General features: G+C 45.8%; 2 protein-coding genes across 3 annotated transcripts; one reads left to right on the top strand and one right to left on the bottom strand.

Moving 5' to 3' along the window:
* The first annotated feature begins 3,645 nt into the window (after positions 1-3,645).
* On the top strand, positions 3,646-9,321 carry LOC123095968 (sulfite exporter TauE/SafE family protein 4). Its single transcript, XM_044517537.1, has 12 exons — positions 3,646-4,036; positions 4,126-4,285; positions 4,392-4,592; positions 4,748-4,809; positions 4,902-4,956; positions 5,042-5,109; positions 5,392-5,478; positions 5,868-5,918; positions 6,259-6,498; positions 8,100-8,193; positions 8,291-8,431; positions 8,765-9,321. Exons 1-12 carry the CDS (start codon positions 3,848-3,850, stop codon positions 8,836-8,838), a joined length of 1,422 nt encoding a protein of 473 aa, XP_044373472.1. The 5' UTR covers positions 3,646-3,847; the 3' UTR covers positions 8,839-9,321.
* A 766-nt stretch (positions 9,322-10,087) lies between these two features.
* Positions 10,088-13,211, bottom strand: LOC123095969 (uncharacterized protein DDB_G0283697). Of its 2 annotated transcripts, none has more exons than XM_044517539.1 (2): positions 12,746-13,211; positions 10,088-11,784 (listed from the first exon to the last, which is right to left on the bottom strand). In XM_044517539.1, the coding sequence occupies exon 2, from the start codon at positions 11,728-11,730 to the stop codon at positions 10,447-10,449; it is 1,284 nt and encodes a 427-aa protein (XP_044373474.1). In that variant the 5' UTR covers positions 11,731-11,784; positions 12,746-13,211; the 3' UTR covers positions 10,088-10,446. The 2 variants fall into 2 exon arrangements, with proteins under 2 accessions (XP_044373474.1, XP_044373473.1); XM_044517538.1 differs by having other exon boundaries at positions 10,088-11,788; positions 12,746-13,204.
* Between the last annotated feature and the right edge of the window lie 3,735 nt (positions 13,212-16,946).

The following is a 16,946-nucleotide window of genomic DNA, read 5'->3' as shown; positions in this document are numbered from 1 at the left end:
AGATTGAACTAGGTATTGAGATACCGACGATCAAATCTCGGGCAAGTAACATACCGATGACAAAGGGAACAACGTATGTTGTTATGCGGTCTGACCGGTAGAGATCTTCGTAGAATATGTGGGAGCCAATATGAGCATCCAGGTTCCGCTATTGGTTATTGACCGGAGACGTGTCTCGGTCATGTCTACATAGTTCTCGAACCCGTAGGGTCCGCACGCTTAACGTTACGATGACAGTTATATTATGAGTTTATATGTTTTGATGTACCGAAGGTTGTTCGGAGTCCCGGATGTGATCACGGACATGACGAGGAGTCTCGAAATGGTCGAAACATAAAGATTGATATATTGGACGACTATATTCGGACACCGAAAGTGTTCCGGGTGATTTCGGAGAAACCGGAGTGCCGGAGGGTTACCGGAACCCCCCCGGGAGAAGTAATGGGCCTTATAGGCCTTAGTGGAGAGAGAGAGGGGCAGCCAGGAGGGGCCGCGCGCCCCCTCCCCCTCTGGTCCGAATTGGACTAGGAGAGGGGGGGGGGCGCCCCCCTTTCCTTCTCCCTCTCCCCCTTCCTTTCCCCCTCCTAGTAGGAGTAGGAAAGAGGGGAGTCCTACTCCTACTAGGAGGAGGACTCCTCCTCCTGGCGCGCCAACAAGGGCCGGCCGGCCGCCCCCTTGCTCCTTTATATACGGGGGCAGGGGGGCACCCCATAGACACAACAATTGATCTATTGATCTCTTAGCCGTGTGCGGTGCCCCCCTCCACCATATTACACCTCGATAATATCGTAGCGGTGCTTAGGCGAAGCCCTGCGTCGATAGAACATCATCATTGTCACCACGCCGTCGTGCTGACAAAAACTCTCCCTCAACACTCGGCTGGATCGGAGTTCGAGGGACGTCATCGAGCTGAATGTGTGCTGAACTCGGAGGTGTCGTACGTTCGGTACTTGATCGGTCGGATCGTGAAGACGTACGACTACATCAACCGCGTTGTGTTAACGCTTCCGCTATCGGTCTACGAGGGTACGTGGACAACATTCTCCCCTCTCGTTGCTATGCATCACCATGATCTTGCGTGTTCGTAGGAATTTTTTTGAAATTACTACGTCCCCAACAAACATAAAACTGCACACTTTGCTTATAAGCACGGAAGGCTCAAACTGATTAGTTAATTGGTCAAGACATTTCCCCTGCAAAAATAATCAACTAATCTAGGAAAACTCTTTATGTGTACTCCAAAGGGGGCCATTGCCCCCCCACCTACTCTAGGAAAACTCTTAAGTGTACTCCTAATGTTATTAGGCTTGAATATCAATGCTTTCTTTTTCTTTTTTGAGGACCATGGAGATACTTAACCCATGGGTGTTACAAACTCGTCTCTCATTACATTTCTAGCATCCAGAGGGACTTCAGTGAGCACATTAAAATCTCCTGTTCTCTTTGCAATAGCTGCTAGCTCATGGGCCATCTTGTTTTTGCCCCTGGTCACAACGCTAATCTCCGAACTGGAGAAGGCTTGCAAATTCTGCAAAGAGTTTGAATATATTAAAGATAAGATATGGCAACAAAGAGTTTGAATATATTAAAGGTAAGAGACGGCAACATATACATGGATGGAAAGAGCGCCTCTTGTCGAAGGCAGGGAAAGAAGTGTTCCTTCCCGTTTTCAATGTACGCAATGTCATGCTTCAATCTCGCAAAGATAAAGAGATCAAATGTCACTGGATTAGAAAGGGAAAAATGACACGAGCGAAGAAGGATGGTGAACTCTGGAAAATTCACCCAATACACTTCATGCATCACCTATGATCCATTCCTTCATATGCATTTCACTTCAATTTGTTGCGCCCTAAGAATTGTCATTCGTTACAAAATTTCAATGCATATATTTTTCTCGATTACTTCATCCTTAAACCCAACCAATAATCTTAATACATTGTCTACGGAGGTGTGGAGGACTTTAAATGCCTCTGAGAGGCTGACCATCCCGTGCCCGCCTAACGCTGATTCTTTCATAAACCTGTGGTGGAAGGGTTCCTCATGAGTGCCTCCGAGCGAAACGCGAGGGAGCGCAGTGGGATCATATGATATACTTGTTCTGGAACATTAGGAACGAGAGGAACCACCACGTACGGGGAAGAGGATGACCTGCCGAGAATTGACAAACCTAGCCTTGGTGAATATTCGCTTGCACAAATCTAGTTGTTTCCTTTTTGGCGAGTAGTCTGCATGTCGTTGATGGCCGATCTGGTTCCGTGGGAACCTTGTGTAAATCATTGTAACACCATCTTTTCTTCTAATTCAAAGGCAACGATCCTGTCAATTCCTCAAAAGAAATACATTGTCTACGAAATTTTCCTTCAAATACATATCAATAAAATAATTACACAAATATGTAAAGATTGGACTTTTAGTTGAAAACACGAGTTTGTATTTTCAATTTTTGTACTAACTTTTCCAACGACGGTTAGCCTATCTTGTTACGTGCTTAGTTGTTTTACAGAAACATTGTAACACTCACGTGTCCTTTTTTTTTACTAATTTACTAATTTATGACGATTGCCATCAAAGCTCATGGCGCATCAAAAGATGCATACATAAAAACACTTCTTCAACATATACCAACTATATCTCATAACGGTACGAAACAAAGCGGCGCCTGAAGACGTGTATCGTGTGATGTATGACTCCGACAAAGACTTTCTTGGAGCTGCTAGCTTCCGTAAGGGCGCCGCTCGAAAAAAGCGTTGTATGTGAAGAGAATATACTCCGGACATCGAACCTAAAAAGAGTGTGGAGAAGTGTTGTATACCTGGCCAATATACTCCGGATAACAACTTTTCTTGAATGAATCTAAAAAGAGAGCGTGCAGAAATATATGCAAGGCAGACGTCAAGCATAAGCCACCGGCTTGTGTATTACGGCACGAAAGTTACGTGGAGAGGTGAGAGACTTTCTCTCTCGTCCAGTGTTTGTTCCCTATGGCGGCTCCAGGAATTTGCAACCGGGTATTCATGTGTATTCATTTTGCCAAAATTATTGTTGTTTTTAAAAAATTGGCGCTGTTTTGCCAAAATCAACACTGTTTTGTACTTCCTCCGTTCCTAAATATAAGTCTTTGTAGAGATTTCACTATGAACTACATGCAGATGTATATAGATGTATTTTAAGTGTAGATTCATTCATTTTGCTCCGTATATAGTCCACCTAGTGGAATCTCTACAAAGACTTATATTTAGGAACGGAGGAAGTAAAAATCATGGGTATTCACGTGAAGACCAAAAATACCCTAGCGCCGCCCCTGGTCCCTAGCAGTGTACTCCAGGTAACCCATTGTTTTTCTTTTTTCAATTTCGAGGGACCAGATAACCTATTGCTTTTTTTTTGGAACTGCCAGGTAACCTATTGCTACCGTGGAGAAGATTTGTGGAGGCAGCCAGGTTGGCGGCAACGTGTCCAGCATGAATGGCTCCCCTCAAAAAAAAAAACGGCATGAATGGTGAGCTATATTATAAAATAAAAAACAATGAGTGAAGGAAACGTTTTACTGCCTGCCATTTACGGCGCCCAGTCAAAGCAGTCCAAAAATACTCCCCGCCCCGCTGCGGCCAGTCCGTCGTGACGGAGCCCAGCAAGGAAGGCGACGCCAATTCCGCCTCCTCCTCCTTCAATTCCCATCCACCCCGCCCCGATCCCATCCCGCCTATAAGATCGCCAGGCGGAGGCGAGCGCACGCCATTTCCTTCCCACCTTCCCTCTCGCCGCCCGCCGTGCTGTGGTGCTCCTCGCCGGCCGCAGTCGTGCAGCGATTTGCTTCGCGGCGCCAGTCCAGTCTGCAGTCTGCATGGCGTCCACGGCCGCGGGCCTCTACGGCCGGCTCAACAGGACCAGCACGCGCGCGTTCCTCGCCTACGTCGCCGCCGGGGGCGTCTGCGCCGCCGTCCTCGCCTGCTTCGTCGTCTCCTCCGCCGACCCCGCCGCCGCACCCAATGGCGCGCCCCGCCTCTCCTCGCGCTCCGCGCGCGTCTGGCCCGTAAGCCGCTCGCTCGCTCTTTTGCCTTGCCATCCCCCCCGCACGCTCGTGTTGTGTTTGTCGGCTGACCTCTGTGCCGTGCGCTCCAGGATCTCGAGTTCAACTGGCGGCTCGTGGTGGCCACCGTCGTCGGCTTCCTCGGCTCCGCGTTTGGCACCGTCGGCGGCGTGGGCGGCGGCGGCATCTTCGTGCCCCTGCTCAACCTCGTCCTCGGCTTCGACACCAAGTCCGCCGCCGCGCTCTCCAAATGTAAGCCTGCTCGACTACACGTGGCACCCAGAACCAGCGCGGGCTCATGCGCCTGACACGGATCCATTTGCTCACACGCGTGGAATTCTGTCTTGCTTGCGCGCAGGCATGATCATGGGGGCGTCCGCGTCGTCGGTCTGGTACAACCTGCAGGTGTCGCACCCGACCAAGGAGGCGCCGGTGCTCGACTACAAGCTCGCGCTGCTCTTCCAGCCCATGCTCATGCTCGGGATCACCATCGGCGTCGAGCTCAGCGTCGTCTTCCCCTACTGGCTCATCACCGTCCTCATCATCATCCTCTTCGTAGGTTCGTGTCCTCGGGACCTCGCTCCATCGTGCTGCCAAAACGTGGCGTCAAGCTAGAGCTAGGCTATGACTTTTGTGCTGGCCTGCTAGATCCTTTGTGGTGTCCGGTCAGATCACTAAAATGGATGTGTTATTGGCGTGATCAACTCCTTGCAGGTACTTCCTCGCGGTCATTCTACAAAGGCATCCTCATGTGGAAGGAGGAGACAAGGATCCTGGTTAGTTTTTGTTACATTGGCTCTGCCCCTGTTAGCTGCCTTAACAGGACTGTGTTGTGACAACATCCTTTTTTTTGTGGGAATGATTGCAGATGGAGACACAGGAGCGAGAAGCCCAGTCCAAGTCATCTAGTGCCACCAGCGATGGTAATTTTTACCGAATCAAAGTTATGAGTCAATATTCATTTTTCTCATTTTTAACATGCTGTTATTAATGACTCAATATCTGCAGTGGTTCTTGACGCGAGTTATGCAGAGCCTCTCCTGCCTCAATCTAAGCCCGCTGAGAAGTCTGGCTTGGTAAGCCACAAATACCTGCTACAGTAGTTTGTATTGTTCGTTGCTAAGCAACTCTGAGGCTTTGACCTGAACATATAAATAAGAGCGATTGATTGCTGTTAGATCCACCTTTCGAAGAAACCACATGATTAGCATAGTTTTTTCTTTCGAAGGTGACATGATTAGGGAAGTTAATCAAGTCTTTTTGACGATTCTCTGGTTTAGAGAACAATTAAACCCCAAAAGTACAGCTTGTCACTATGTGCCCTAATATTTTGGTTTTCATGTTTTTTATAATTCCAGGAGACTTTGATGTTCAATTTGAGGTGGAAGCACATCCTAGTGCTACTGGCTGTTTGGTCATCTTTCCTGGTGCTGCAAATCCTTAAGGTCGCTTTCATATGCATATCAGCAGTAGTTTCGTACTTCTAATGTTGTCTAGTTGATAACCTTTACGCACTTGGCACTGATTGGATTTGATAATGACATCGGTAGTTTGTCTCCCCCTTTTCCCCATAAGTATAGTAGCAAAGCACATCCGGATAAGGTTACATATGCTGATTGCGGACTGTTCATGGTCAATAGTTCTTGAGCACATGGTACATATGTGATTCTATTTGTCAACTGTTACTAGTTACTACTACCTTCTTCAGTGTATATTACTACCTCGTGGCACAGCGAGGTTCCTGCTGTTCTGTTGCCATTTGTGTCTTCAGTTTTTCAGACATATGTTGGCTGAAAGTTGTCACTAATTTCTGTTATTTTTCGCTTCTATGCAGAATAACTCCAAAACATGCAGTACTTTCTACTGGGTGATCAATATTCTGCAGGTGAGAGTCACACTGCAGCCTGATGTAATACTGCTTTTTAATTAACCAATTAGACCCTGTCTTGCCCTTTCACTTAAGTTGTCACAGAAACCTTGTGCTCATCATTCTGATTATGTTTGAGAACATATCATTGCAATGGGCATGCATATGTCTTTTCAAAACTCATGAAATTTTTTGGTAGACTTGCATGTTTAGACCATCTATCAGCCGCTTTTAAGTGGCCCCCTAACTTACACCAAACCTGAACTATTCTGTCGGTTGTACATTGCACAAATTAGGTGGTTGCAGTGCAACCTTTTTCTACCTGATACTATCTAACCACGTGTGTTGATTGATATAGGTCCCAGCTGCAGTAGGTGTTTTCGTGTGGAAAGCGGTTCAGCTGTGCAGGGAGAGCCGTGCTAGACGCATGAATGGTAACCTGGAGTGTGTCTGTGAGGCCAATATCGAGTGGTCACCAACACAGCTCATCTTCTGCGCCTTCTGCGGCCTCCTCGGCGGTACAGTCGGTGGTCTTCTCGGGTCTGGAGGGGGTTTCATCCTCGGCCCACTACTTCTTGAGCTAGGGTGCATCCCTCAGGTATTTGAATCATTTCATTTGTCATGGTTTCATTTCTTGCAGTTCATTCCAAATATTGTCATGCCTTCATATGTTCGCATTCGATCTTATTGTCTTGTCACGCACTGACACAAATGCGACACTTGAGAGTGTAGTTAGCCTCTCAAATAGGCATAGTACAAATGTCATGAGCGTACGTTTTATCACTAACATGATACTGAGGTACATCAATTAAGCACTGTAGTTGAGCTTTTGTGTATCCTGTGTCCTATTGTGTATAATGTATCAGTGAACAAGAGTGGGGAAGAAAGGTAATAATACAGTAGATATTTTCGTGTAGGTAGCCTGTATTTGTATCCCTACCAAAGATACCAGATCCCATGTCTGAATGAGCATTACCACGCATTACAATATTTGAGTTGGCTAATTTGATCACAGTATTATAGGCTTAAAGGATGACAAATAATGCAGTATTATTTCAGCAGGCTAAAGAAAATTATATGCTTGTGATATAATAAAACAGTTTTTTTTTTACTTTGTTAAGTAGGACTGCATCGTCACATCACTCCTTTAATTTCTCAAATATTTCCATGTCAGTCTCCCCATATTCTTTATGTCAAGTATACCTCTTCGATTCAGAAGCGTTCTACTATCCTTCAGTTAGCTAGCGGTAGATATCTCCATCTGTACCAATTTATATGATTGTCAGTATTCTATAAGGCATTGAATTCAGACAAGATATGTATTTGGTGTACTGCAGTGAAGTACGACTACTATCTAGATATCCCTTTTTTTAGGAAGTACATACTAGCGAGATAAGTTTATCTGTGCCCAAGTAGATCTGACCTAAGAGGTTTTTTATAGCAACTAGGCAGTTCTTTAATACAGTAGTTTATAGTCGTTGTTTTGACATGGTCCATTCCATGATTGTCCTTGTATTTTTGTCATCAAGATTTGTCTGTTTTTGTCGTTCAGACAGTGTTTCGTGCAACGCCTTCACCAAACAGCATGTTCTCATCAGTCGCGTAGTGAATGGAGCTTAATTAGCCTTCTTCACAATCAATGCTGCTCCCCTATAATTTGCATGTGTACACGATCTTGCAATCAGCCAAATAGGCAAGCGATAGCATTTGATATTGAGCCTGGCTGTGGTGACTAGGGAGTCGTACTGAACCCCATGTGCTATTTGTTATTTACTGGCCTACATGCGATGCTTTGATGGGTGGAAGGTGTGTAGGCCAGTTTCCTTATTCGCGTAATTTTGCCAAGATCTAGATCTATTCAGATTCATTGCTGAATATGACATAAACTGGTTATTTGAATTGAAACTTGATAACCATGTTGGACAGGGCATTGTCTTGCATTGCTCATCATCTATAGATAATCTGAATATTGTTTGCAACGCCACTTCGTTTGCTCTTGTTGGTATAGGATCCTTTACTTTCCATGTTTTAATGCAAAATTTCACTGAGTTATGGCTTTGATGTGCAATAGAAAATACTCTGTACGTGGTAAAAAACATTGCAAAGAAGAATATTGTAACTTGAGCTGTTTGTTATTTACTTGTTGATACCCAGAGCTATGCGATTTTGATCACATGTCCTCTTTCTTTGTGCTGCCAGGTTGCAAGTGCAACAGCAACATTTGTCATGATGTTCTCCTCGTCTCTCTCCGTGGTCGAGTTCTACTTTCTGGGCAGGTTCCCAATTCCTTATGGTAAGTAAATACGTGGCTCCTGGATGCTGTTTAGAGATCTGGCAAGCACTAGACAGATTGATTGTTTAATAACAACTTTTGTTGTTTCCTCCTTCAGCTCTCTACTTGATCTTCATTTCCATATTGGCTGGATTCTGGGGCCAGTGCTTGGTCCGGAAGATCGTGCATGTGCTCAAGAGAGCGTCGCTGATCGTCTTCATCCTCTCCTCCGTCATCTTCGCCAGTGCTCTTACCATGGGTATTGATTATTGCTACTTCACCTTTAATTTAACCAATCGCTCACCAGCATAACTAAAATTCAGCCAAGAAAGACAATAGGTAACGGGTTTCACACAGTTTTATGAAAGATATCGGAACAAAACATTCACTATGGTACTAGTGTTACCTGTCACTTCTGCAAGTAACAGTCATCTTTACCCCGCAAAAAAAAACAGTCATCTTTGGAAGTAACTTACTTAAAATAATTTTTTCCTCGAAAAAACTTTCATAGCTTATGATTGAACAACTTAAATAAGTTTTACCTGGAAAGCCATACCCTGCTAGTTTACCTAACGACATGTTGCTTGCTCAGGTGTTGTTGGGACCGAGAAGAGCATCTCGATGATCAACAAGCACGAATACATGGGGTTCCTCAGCTTCTGCTGAGTGAACAAACCAAGCAGACGACCACCAGATTGGGGGAGAACCCAGGCCAATACCTAATTGACCTCACCTCTCCCCACTTCAGTTTCAAGGATGAAATAAAAGAAGCCGTGACGCGTGCCCGTCGTTAGCTCCTCGCTAACCTGCAAGCACCTGCCCGGCCAAGGAAATTCTCCTGGTAGTAGCAGTCTGTTGTTCGCGCGTTAGCTCCTGGCTAACCCGCGCCTAGTGTTATGGTCTTGTGGCGCCGTATGCTGGATGTTTTTTGTTTTTGTTTTTGTTTTTGGGGTCATGTGCTGGTTAGCTCCTGGTTAACCTGCAGTGAAGCATTCGTCGTAGGGTTTACGCCGATTCATTCGTGCGCTAGCTAGCCAGGCTCTTGGCTGGCTAGCTACCATGCAAACGCTGGTTGTATTGGGTGATGTAAATATATCAGCTGGTTGTATTGGTTGCTGATTTGTCTATAATAATAGCTTGTTTTGCTCCTGTCCAGCCGTGGTCCTGTATGCAAACGTTGAACTTGAAAATCCCGGCAGCGGTTCATGTGGTTTGATTCTCGCAGTCAAGGGTGATGGGCGCTACTGATTGCATCGTACTCCCTCTTTAGTCTGTAGTAGTAATATATAAGATCGTTTGGATCACGACAGAGGGAGTACCAGCCAAGGAGCAATTTTCGATGTTCAGAAGACTTGGCCATGAATAAGATCAAGGGGCCGCACGTGATTCAGGTCGGGTGTACAAGGTGATGTTTGGTCAACCTCGCTTGCTCCGTTGTTGGACATGTCTGTGGCAAGGGTTTTCTTTTGTACGATGGCTAGATCGGAAGGCAATTCCGCTAAAAAAAATACCAGTAGCCTGTGATGGCTGTGAAGAAGATCGAGTAACCCATGAACACAATCAATGGAATTGGACGGCACCGGCACACCATAAATTGTTATGGATTGGATGGCGACATTGCCAGGTTGCCCACACCCACGTACACGTCACTGATTATATCTAGTACGTATATGATATACTCGTATCATATGAAATACTTAATATACACCTTCAACACCACACCGTCCAATACTTTTGTCAGGTGTAACTTTTTCTAGGATGCCAGGGATCCAAATAAAGTCTCAGTAGAAGAACGCTTTGTGCAGCAGATGGTTGTGATTTCTTACAGGACAAGTGTATCTGCAACAGCTATACAACCTAGGCTGCACCACAAGACGGAATGTTTGTGTCTCAAGTGTGCTTGCAAAGCCGTATGTTCAATTCCGACGCACAAGCTTCACAAATAAAAGCTCAGCAACCAACATGCTACTAATACTAGCCATGCGAATGCAAGCAACACAACAATAGACAAGGCAGACATTGTCACTAGTAGTTGGCATTCCAGCAGCAAAGCTTCAGAGCTGCCGAATGGGTGGTATAATGTCTCTTCCAACACAAGCTTCTTGCTCATCACATATGCCCCATGCATACCGTGATGTACCCTAGGCAAACACGAAGCAGGTCCCCACGTACCAAACTTACACAAAAAGCAGGGCACTCGCGGCGCTCATCTTGGATGGAGGTCCTACAAACTTACAGGTCATGCGAGAAGCGGCTAACAGGAGAAGAGAGAGATCACTCCAGGAGAACTTCGCCTTCGCCGATCGCTTTGTTCATGATTTTCGTCGACACGTCTTGGTCTTCTTTCTGAGCGTCGCCGCCGCCGTCTTCTTTATTGCTGGCCGGAGTGGAAGAGGTGTCGGTGTTGTTACCGCCATTGTCTCCGTCTCTAGATGTGGCCTTTTGGGCATCGGTTGAACCCGAAGCCACCGTAGTCCCATTCGGTGGAGAATTCAGCTCGGCTGATGTCAGGTCAGCTAAGAGTTGTGTTTGGTTGTTTGATGCTGCTGTTGAATTTACTGGCTGCTCATGTTGACCTTTCAAAGAGGTTGAATTACTTGTCACTGATCCAGCATAGTTGCTTGTCACATTTACTGGAGTTGGATCAGTCTTGCTTTCCGAGACCATGCTGGGAGTGCTCATGTTTGGGTTGGACGACGCATTAGATCCTGAAGCCTCGTGCTCCCCGACAGCATTGCTTCCATTCACTCCAGGACCCCGGAATGTAAATCCATTTGATAAATTGGTGGTGCCTTCAAAGATCCTATCCATGTTCTTCAGCTGTTCGTCCGGGAGAGGATTCGTGAGTTGGGCATCATGGTCCACAGAACTTGAAACGTTCTCACCTCCAGAACTCTTCTCCCTAGCCTTACGATCTTCCTCCTCCTTGTGCTCAGGTTCCTGGTTTTCATGAGGAACTGCAGTTGAAGCATCATCCACGAACAAGATCTTCTCTTGGGCATGATGGGTCAGCACATCTTGCTGCGATGACGGAGGGTCATGTGTTACAGCGCTAGAGACATCATCACCATGGAAACTCTTCTCTTGATCCTCCTGAGAGCGCTCTTTACGCTCTTCGTCCTCAAACACAGCCCTGCCGTCTGACCCTTCATCCTTGTTAGCCGAGTGCTCCCCAGGCTCAGGAAGATCCTCATCCTTGTCCAGGTCCGGCTCATCAATGGGGTCGTCATCATGCTCATCGCGCTTCATTTCTGGGTCCATCTCCTCATTCTCTTCGTCCTCAACCCGTTCATCCAGTGTTGACGAATCGGCCTCCTTTGCTGGCAGGTCTTTCCTGCCCAGTTTGATGACGCCCACCTGGCTCTGATCATCTTTATGCTCATCACCGGCTTCGTGATTGGTGGCATCATTTTCATTATATGCCGTCTTCTTCTCGTAAGAATGCTTTACTTGGTAGAGCAACCAAACAGACACAAGAACCAAAAGACTTATCTGAAGAGCTTTCTTTAGCTTCAGACCTTTCGATCTGTGGTTCCTACTAGAGCTCTGCCTCAGCATTATTAATTAGTCTATCAAGGCAACGGAGCAACCTGTTACTGAAACCCCTGAAGCCTTCCTACATGAGAAGGTCAAACAACAGATGAGTATCAACCTCGACACTGAACACCCAGGTGGGATAGAACAACATGGTAAAATACTTGAATAATTGGACAATAAACTTGTCTAGTTATAAGCCAAAATACATATCGACAAGATCATATCTATCTTGTCACAAGCAAAGAACTGAATTGTATTATAGCATGTTGGTGGTCATGGAGACAATTTGGGGACAGTGGTCACATGAAACAAGCTATGCAGTTTAGATCTGAACTACCACCTCCAACGCAGAAGTTTCCTAATCGCTACCCCCTCCGTTCCATATTAGCTGTCCCTTTGTAGTAAATCAGCGACAACTGGCATGGAACGGAGGGAGTACCAACAATCAAGCCATGTGTACCATGTAACTATCCGGGTTAATTTTCTGAAACGAAAACCAACTCCCGAGGATCATGAACAACAGCAGAGTGTGTGGTACGTTACTACTGCCACTACTCCCCCGACATAGCACTAATCAACGCCGAGACAGCTTAGGAAACAAGTAAGAGTCCCAACATTTCCACAAAACACCCAGCAGGGCACCTCTACACTCATTTGTGTTAAACCACAAGAAACAGAGGTAAATCAATTCGCTTGAAATGGCCTAAAGAAAACATGCAGAACTCGAATCACCTAACATCACAACAGTCTAAGATAATCAACGGAAAGATTTGAGCTTCGGGGAAGAAGTAATCAGAAATAAGCATAGCCTAAGTGTAGGGATTTCTTGCCCAAATCCAGGCAAGAAACCTCAAACCCCAGCTGAACCGACCACCGCACACCAACATCCTAGCGACCACAGCAGCACGAACACCCAAGAAAACACAAACAAACCGAGAGGCGCTTAAATGAGCTCAAGAACCTGCATGGGACGGCCAGGGGCGCACCGCGACTATTCAACCTTGGCATGGTAAGAACAAGGCCATGAATATCTCACCTTGGGACACCAGCAACCAAGATGTCCGGAGCAGCAGCTGTTCTTGGTCCGGCCTCGGCCCCTCCTCCCTCCACCGCAGGAGATTTAAGGAGAAACGCGCAGGCAGGTCGAGCTGGGACCGGTCAAAATAGAGATGCTTGTTCACCTAAATCCCCCTCTCCCCCCACTAGCGCCTGAGCGGACGGATCTAAACGCGGATTGTTTGTTTGGACGAACGGGGGAGAGGGGAGGGGAGCTGGTGATTGATAAACAAATGAGGTGCGACGGTGGCGGTGAGGCGAGTGGATTTGGGTTGGGGCTGGCGCACACGGCGATTGGGGGAATGGCGGTAGGTGCTGCTGGCTGGGTAGGGCGGAGGGGGATTTATGAGGCGATGCGGACGGACGGAGCTTCGCGGTCAGACGGAGGAGAGAGGAGAGGAGAGGGGCGGTGAATTTTGGTGTGCGCTCGTCCTCTTTTTTCTTCTCTCCGGTAGTGAGTACTATAGTATTTTTTTCGTTTGTTATTTGGAGGACCTTCTTGTGTTTGCGGCTGGGGCTTTGGCAGCAAGTGGTTGGAGGTTGGGGGCAGGGAGCTTTGGAAGGCCCGTCGCAGCGCTGCCGGTTTTCCCCATGCCTCCTCCTCGCTGGTAGTACAGGTTTTGTTGCCTGTTGCGTGACAGGAAGAGGCATTTTTTTCATGTTATAATATTTTGTGTGTGATTGTGAAATGCATTTTTCTTATTTGAATTTGTGGAATATTTTTTATGCATATGTTTGTTGAGCTTGCTAGGCATGCTAGATTTTGCGAGGACCGCGAGAAATTGGGTTGGGTAGAGTTTGAAATGAGCTCGACACGCGCCTTGTGTGACAATAGCGCACACTTGTAGTGTGAGCGGGGTACCATACGTGCATTATTAGTGTAGTAGTTTACGGAGGGAGTATATTATTTTTTTGCGAGAGCGCTATTGTTGTATGAGAGATAAATCTATAGAACCTTAATTACGTCTGTATTACACAGCCAATGAGAAGAAAGTGGTATTACATACTCCCTCCGTCCCAAAATGTAAGACGTCAAAAAACGTCTTACATTTTGGGACGGAGGGGGTAATATTTTGTGATCACTGTATTAGGTCAATCATATATGCATGTCTTAGTTAGTGGGTAAGGTTTCCATGAAATTGATTGGTACCATAATATTTTGGAACCACTCACACTTGCAAGTACGTAATAATACGTTTGTTTTTGTTGTGTGATTGTAGAAGTGATCATTGAAAGACATTGTTCCAACGCCACTATTATACGTATTATGAAGAAAATGACTATATTCCTACCTGCCACCGTACACAGCTTAGAGCAACTCTACCAGAGTTGTCATCATTGGGACCGTCATCCGCCATATGGAGCATGCTCCATAATGATTTGAAGGTTGTCGGGCTTGTGCGCAAACACGAAATCACCAATCGTCTACCTTCATAAATTTTTTGTTTATTTTTTTGCTCAAATTTGTAGTGGCAATTTAAACAACATTTAATGTACCAAACATGTGTATCAACATCATAGCTCAACTACCAACTACATTAGTGGCCAAAATCTGCCACATTACATATATTTTGCTACTTGAAATGTCGTTAAGCGGCATTTTCAAAATATGCCTCGTTGTTCAACATTGCTAGCTATTACTACCTACATAGTTTGGCGTCGGCAACATCTAGTCATCGTCCGCCTCCTACACCTCGTCCGAATTCGGCAGGTCATCGAGGTAGGCGTAGGGGTTGGAGCAACGACCGCAAGCTCCTGCCCCTCATCGTTGTCGTTTGTGGGACCAAAGTGCTCGCAGATGCGCTCCTGCTCACGACGACGCGCGCCCACTTCGAGCTTTGAGAGCCGCAACACTACCCGGAGTGGGTTCTCAGCTCGGGCTCCGGCCGAGCCTCGACTGGGACGGGGATGGTTAGGACGATGGGGCCAACATCATTGATGGGGACGATGGCGCCCAAGGCGGCAGATCCACGCCGCCCGCCACGACGGTAGCCGTCGGCACCACGGGAAGTGCCAGATCACGCACGCGAGCCGCCAGCGCCACGCCCTCTGCGGGAGGAGGATGCGCCGACTGTCGCAGCTAATGCGGCAGGGGGGAGTTTGTTGTGTTGGTGTGCATATCAGGGACGAAAGATTCTCGTCCGCTAGCACGTTCAGCCAATAGTTGTATTCCGGCGCGATGACATTGTCGAGGAGGGAGGCGAAGACTAGTGTTTTGGTGGTGGAGACGCCTCGCCGTGGTGAGGATACGAAGCCGCATGGTGTCCATCCGACCGACTGCGAATGGAATCTGAGGGGGCAGCCGCGACATTAATGGCAGGTAGTTAGCGGTTACCTCCCCCTTCGTCGGTCATTATCTGTGCGCGACGGTGTATGTATATGCCGCACGCTGCTTCAAAACCTAGTTGTGGTGTAAGGAGGAAGAAGATGAAGCGTCCCTCCTGCGCCGGCGGTTGGGTTTGGAGAGAACTCCAAACAAATGCCTATGGAGGCTACAATGTCATTTTTGGAGGTAGATCCATAAATTTGACCATCGCAACGCATACGACGACTCTGCTAGTGACACTTTATGTGTTGATCTTCATATTGACGAGTATTATGGAAATTGGGCCAATATAACAACTCTGCTAGACTTGCTTCGGAATCTCTATCCCTTTTCTATATTTACAAGGTATTTCTACATAATTTCTTATCTAGTATACTAAAATAGTTGATCCCCGGTACTTCTATTTATCTCAACCTGGACACATGCCACATCATCAAGGATTCACCTGAATATGTTTTCATGCATGGAAAAAAGTTTTCAATTATTAGTTGATCCTCAATATTTCTATATATCTTAACATGCACGCATTCCGCTTGACCTTACATGCAAGCTCATCATAGATCCACTTCAACATGCATGTTTTTTTAATTATATCATGCCACTTATGTTCGATAAATATTTTCAACTATACAATAATACAATACAATTATTCTTTTTTCTAATTAGAATTAGCAATTTTACTTACTCTGACTCCATGTCCCCCTTAGTGAATATTAATCCTCAAATTATTAACAAATAAAAATACATCTTAAATACAATATTTGATAATTATTTTTAGTTTTCTTCCATATATTATTAACCCAAATATTTATGTTCCATACAACCAAATCTCATTAGATATGTTGCAATCAATTCCCGCAGCAACACGCAACGTATCATCTTGTTTACTCAAAGCGAAGAGCATATACTTCTATAATCCAGCCACATTGAAATAAGCGTGTATATTCTTCAATTTGTGGATAATTTCTATGGTGCTTTTTTTTTCTAAAAAAAAGAACTAAAACACAAAATTATGTTGTCTTCGGAGCAGATGGATCTTTCCACTGGCTCTTGTATTTGGATGGGAAAAATAGGTTCCCAACAGCTACTTGCACGTGGTTCATGGATACCTGCAGACCAGACGGAAACCGTGTTCCCCAAATCACATTCCGAAGTTTTTTTCCTTATATAAATTATTTATATAAAAGAACTGAAAAGGAGAAGCAGTGGCATTTTGTCTCGAGGTCGGCAGGGTAGCACCGCGTTGCCGAACGATGTTGGGTGCAACTCCTCTTGACCTAGCTTCCGAGTACCAACGCATCCTCTCACGCTTGGTCCATGAGAGCTAAGCCGTACCACACTACCACGAGGTGTTACACTTACACACAATGTTAGGCATAGGGTAGGTCCGTGATGGAGGAACTTTTCCGGCTTATTCCACCTCCAGGCTTTAGTACGTCTCCGTGTATCCTTTTCGGGACATGGTGCTAGTGGTCCTGAAAAAGCTATTGGAAAAATTGTGACACGTTTCATCAAGTGGTCAGGCTTTCCGAAAACTAGTGGACTGCCCCACACACTTTTGCGCTGCTACATTATGCAAAAAATTGAGTTATTTTGCTTATTGCTAGTAGTTGACTAAACTTTTATATATAATATCTCACTTTCAAAAGGTACATCCTGAAGTTAAAATGAAGCTTAGAAAGTGCTTTAGGAAAAAAATGTATAATATATTCTTCACATGTATACATAGATGAGTATGATTAGATATGAAACACTGTAGTTTTTTTTTTTTTTGCTTTCCTTGAATTTGGCCCCATCAATTCCACTCATCGGGCCATGCGTGGAGCGAGCGTGGGGCTGTAGGTGGTCTTTCTAG

The sequence above is a fragment of the Triticum aestivum genome, chromosome 4D (assembly GCF_018294505.1).
Source record: "Triticum aestivum cultivar Chinese Spring chromosome 4D, IWGSC CS RefSeq v2.1, whole genome shotgun sequence".
Classification (NCBI taxonomy): Eukaryota; Viridiplantae; Streptophyta; class Magnoliopsida; order Poales; family Poaceae; genus Triticum; species Triticum aestivum.
Note: the sequence above shows the minus strand (reverse complement) of the source record. Positions and strands in the feature narration are given on the sequence as shown.

What these genes read in the sequence shown, in the direction of transcription:
- LOC123095968 (XM_044517537.1), top strand. Translation starts at nt 3,848, where the DNA reads ATGGCGTCCACGGCCGCGGGCCTCTACGGCCGGCTCAACAGGACCAGC. An exon ending in CATCATCATCCTCTTCGTAG is followed by an intron (nt 4,593 to 4,747) that starts GTTCGTGTCCTC and finishes AACTCCTTGCAG; the next exon opens with GTACTTCCTCGCGGTCATTC. An exon ending in AGCTAGGGTGCATCCCTCAG is followed by an intron (nt 6,499 to 8,099) that starts GTATTTGAATCA and finishes TTGTGCTGCCAG; the next exon opens with GTTGCAAGTGCAACAGCAAC.
- LOC123095969 (XM_044517539.1), bottom strand. Translation starts at nt 11,730, where the DNA reads ATGCTGAGGCAGAGCTCTAGTAGGAACCACAGATCGAAAGGTCTGAAG.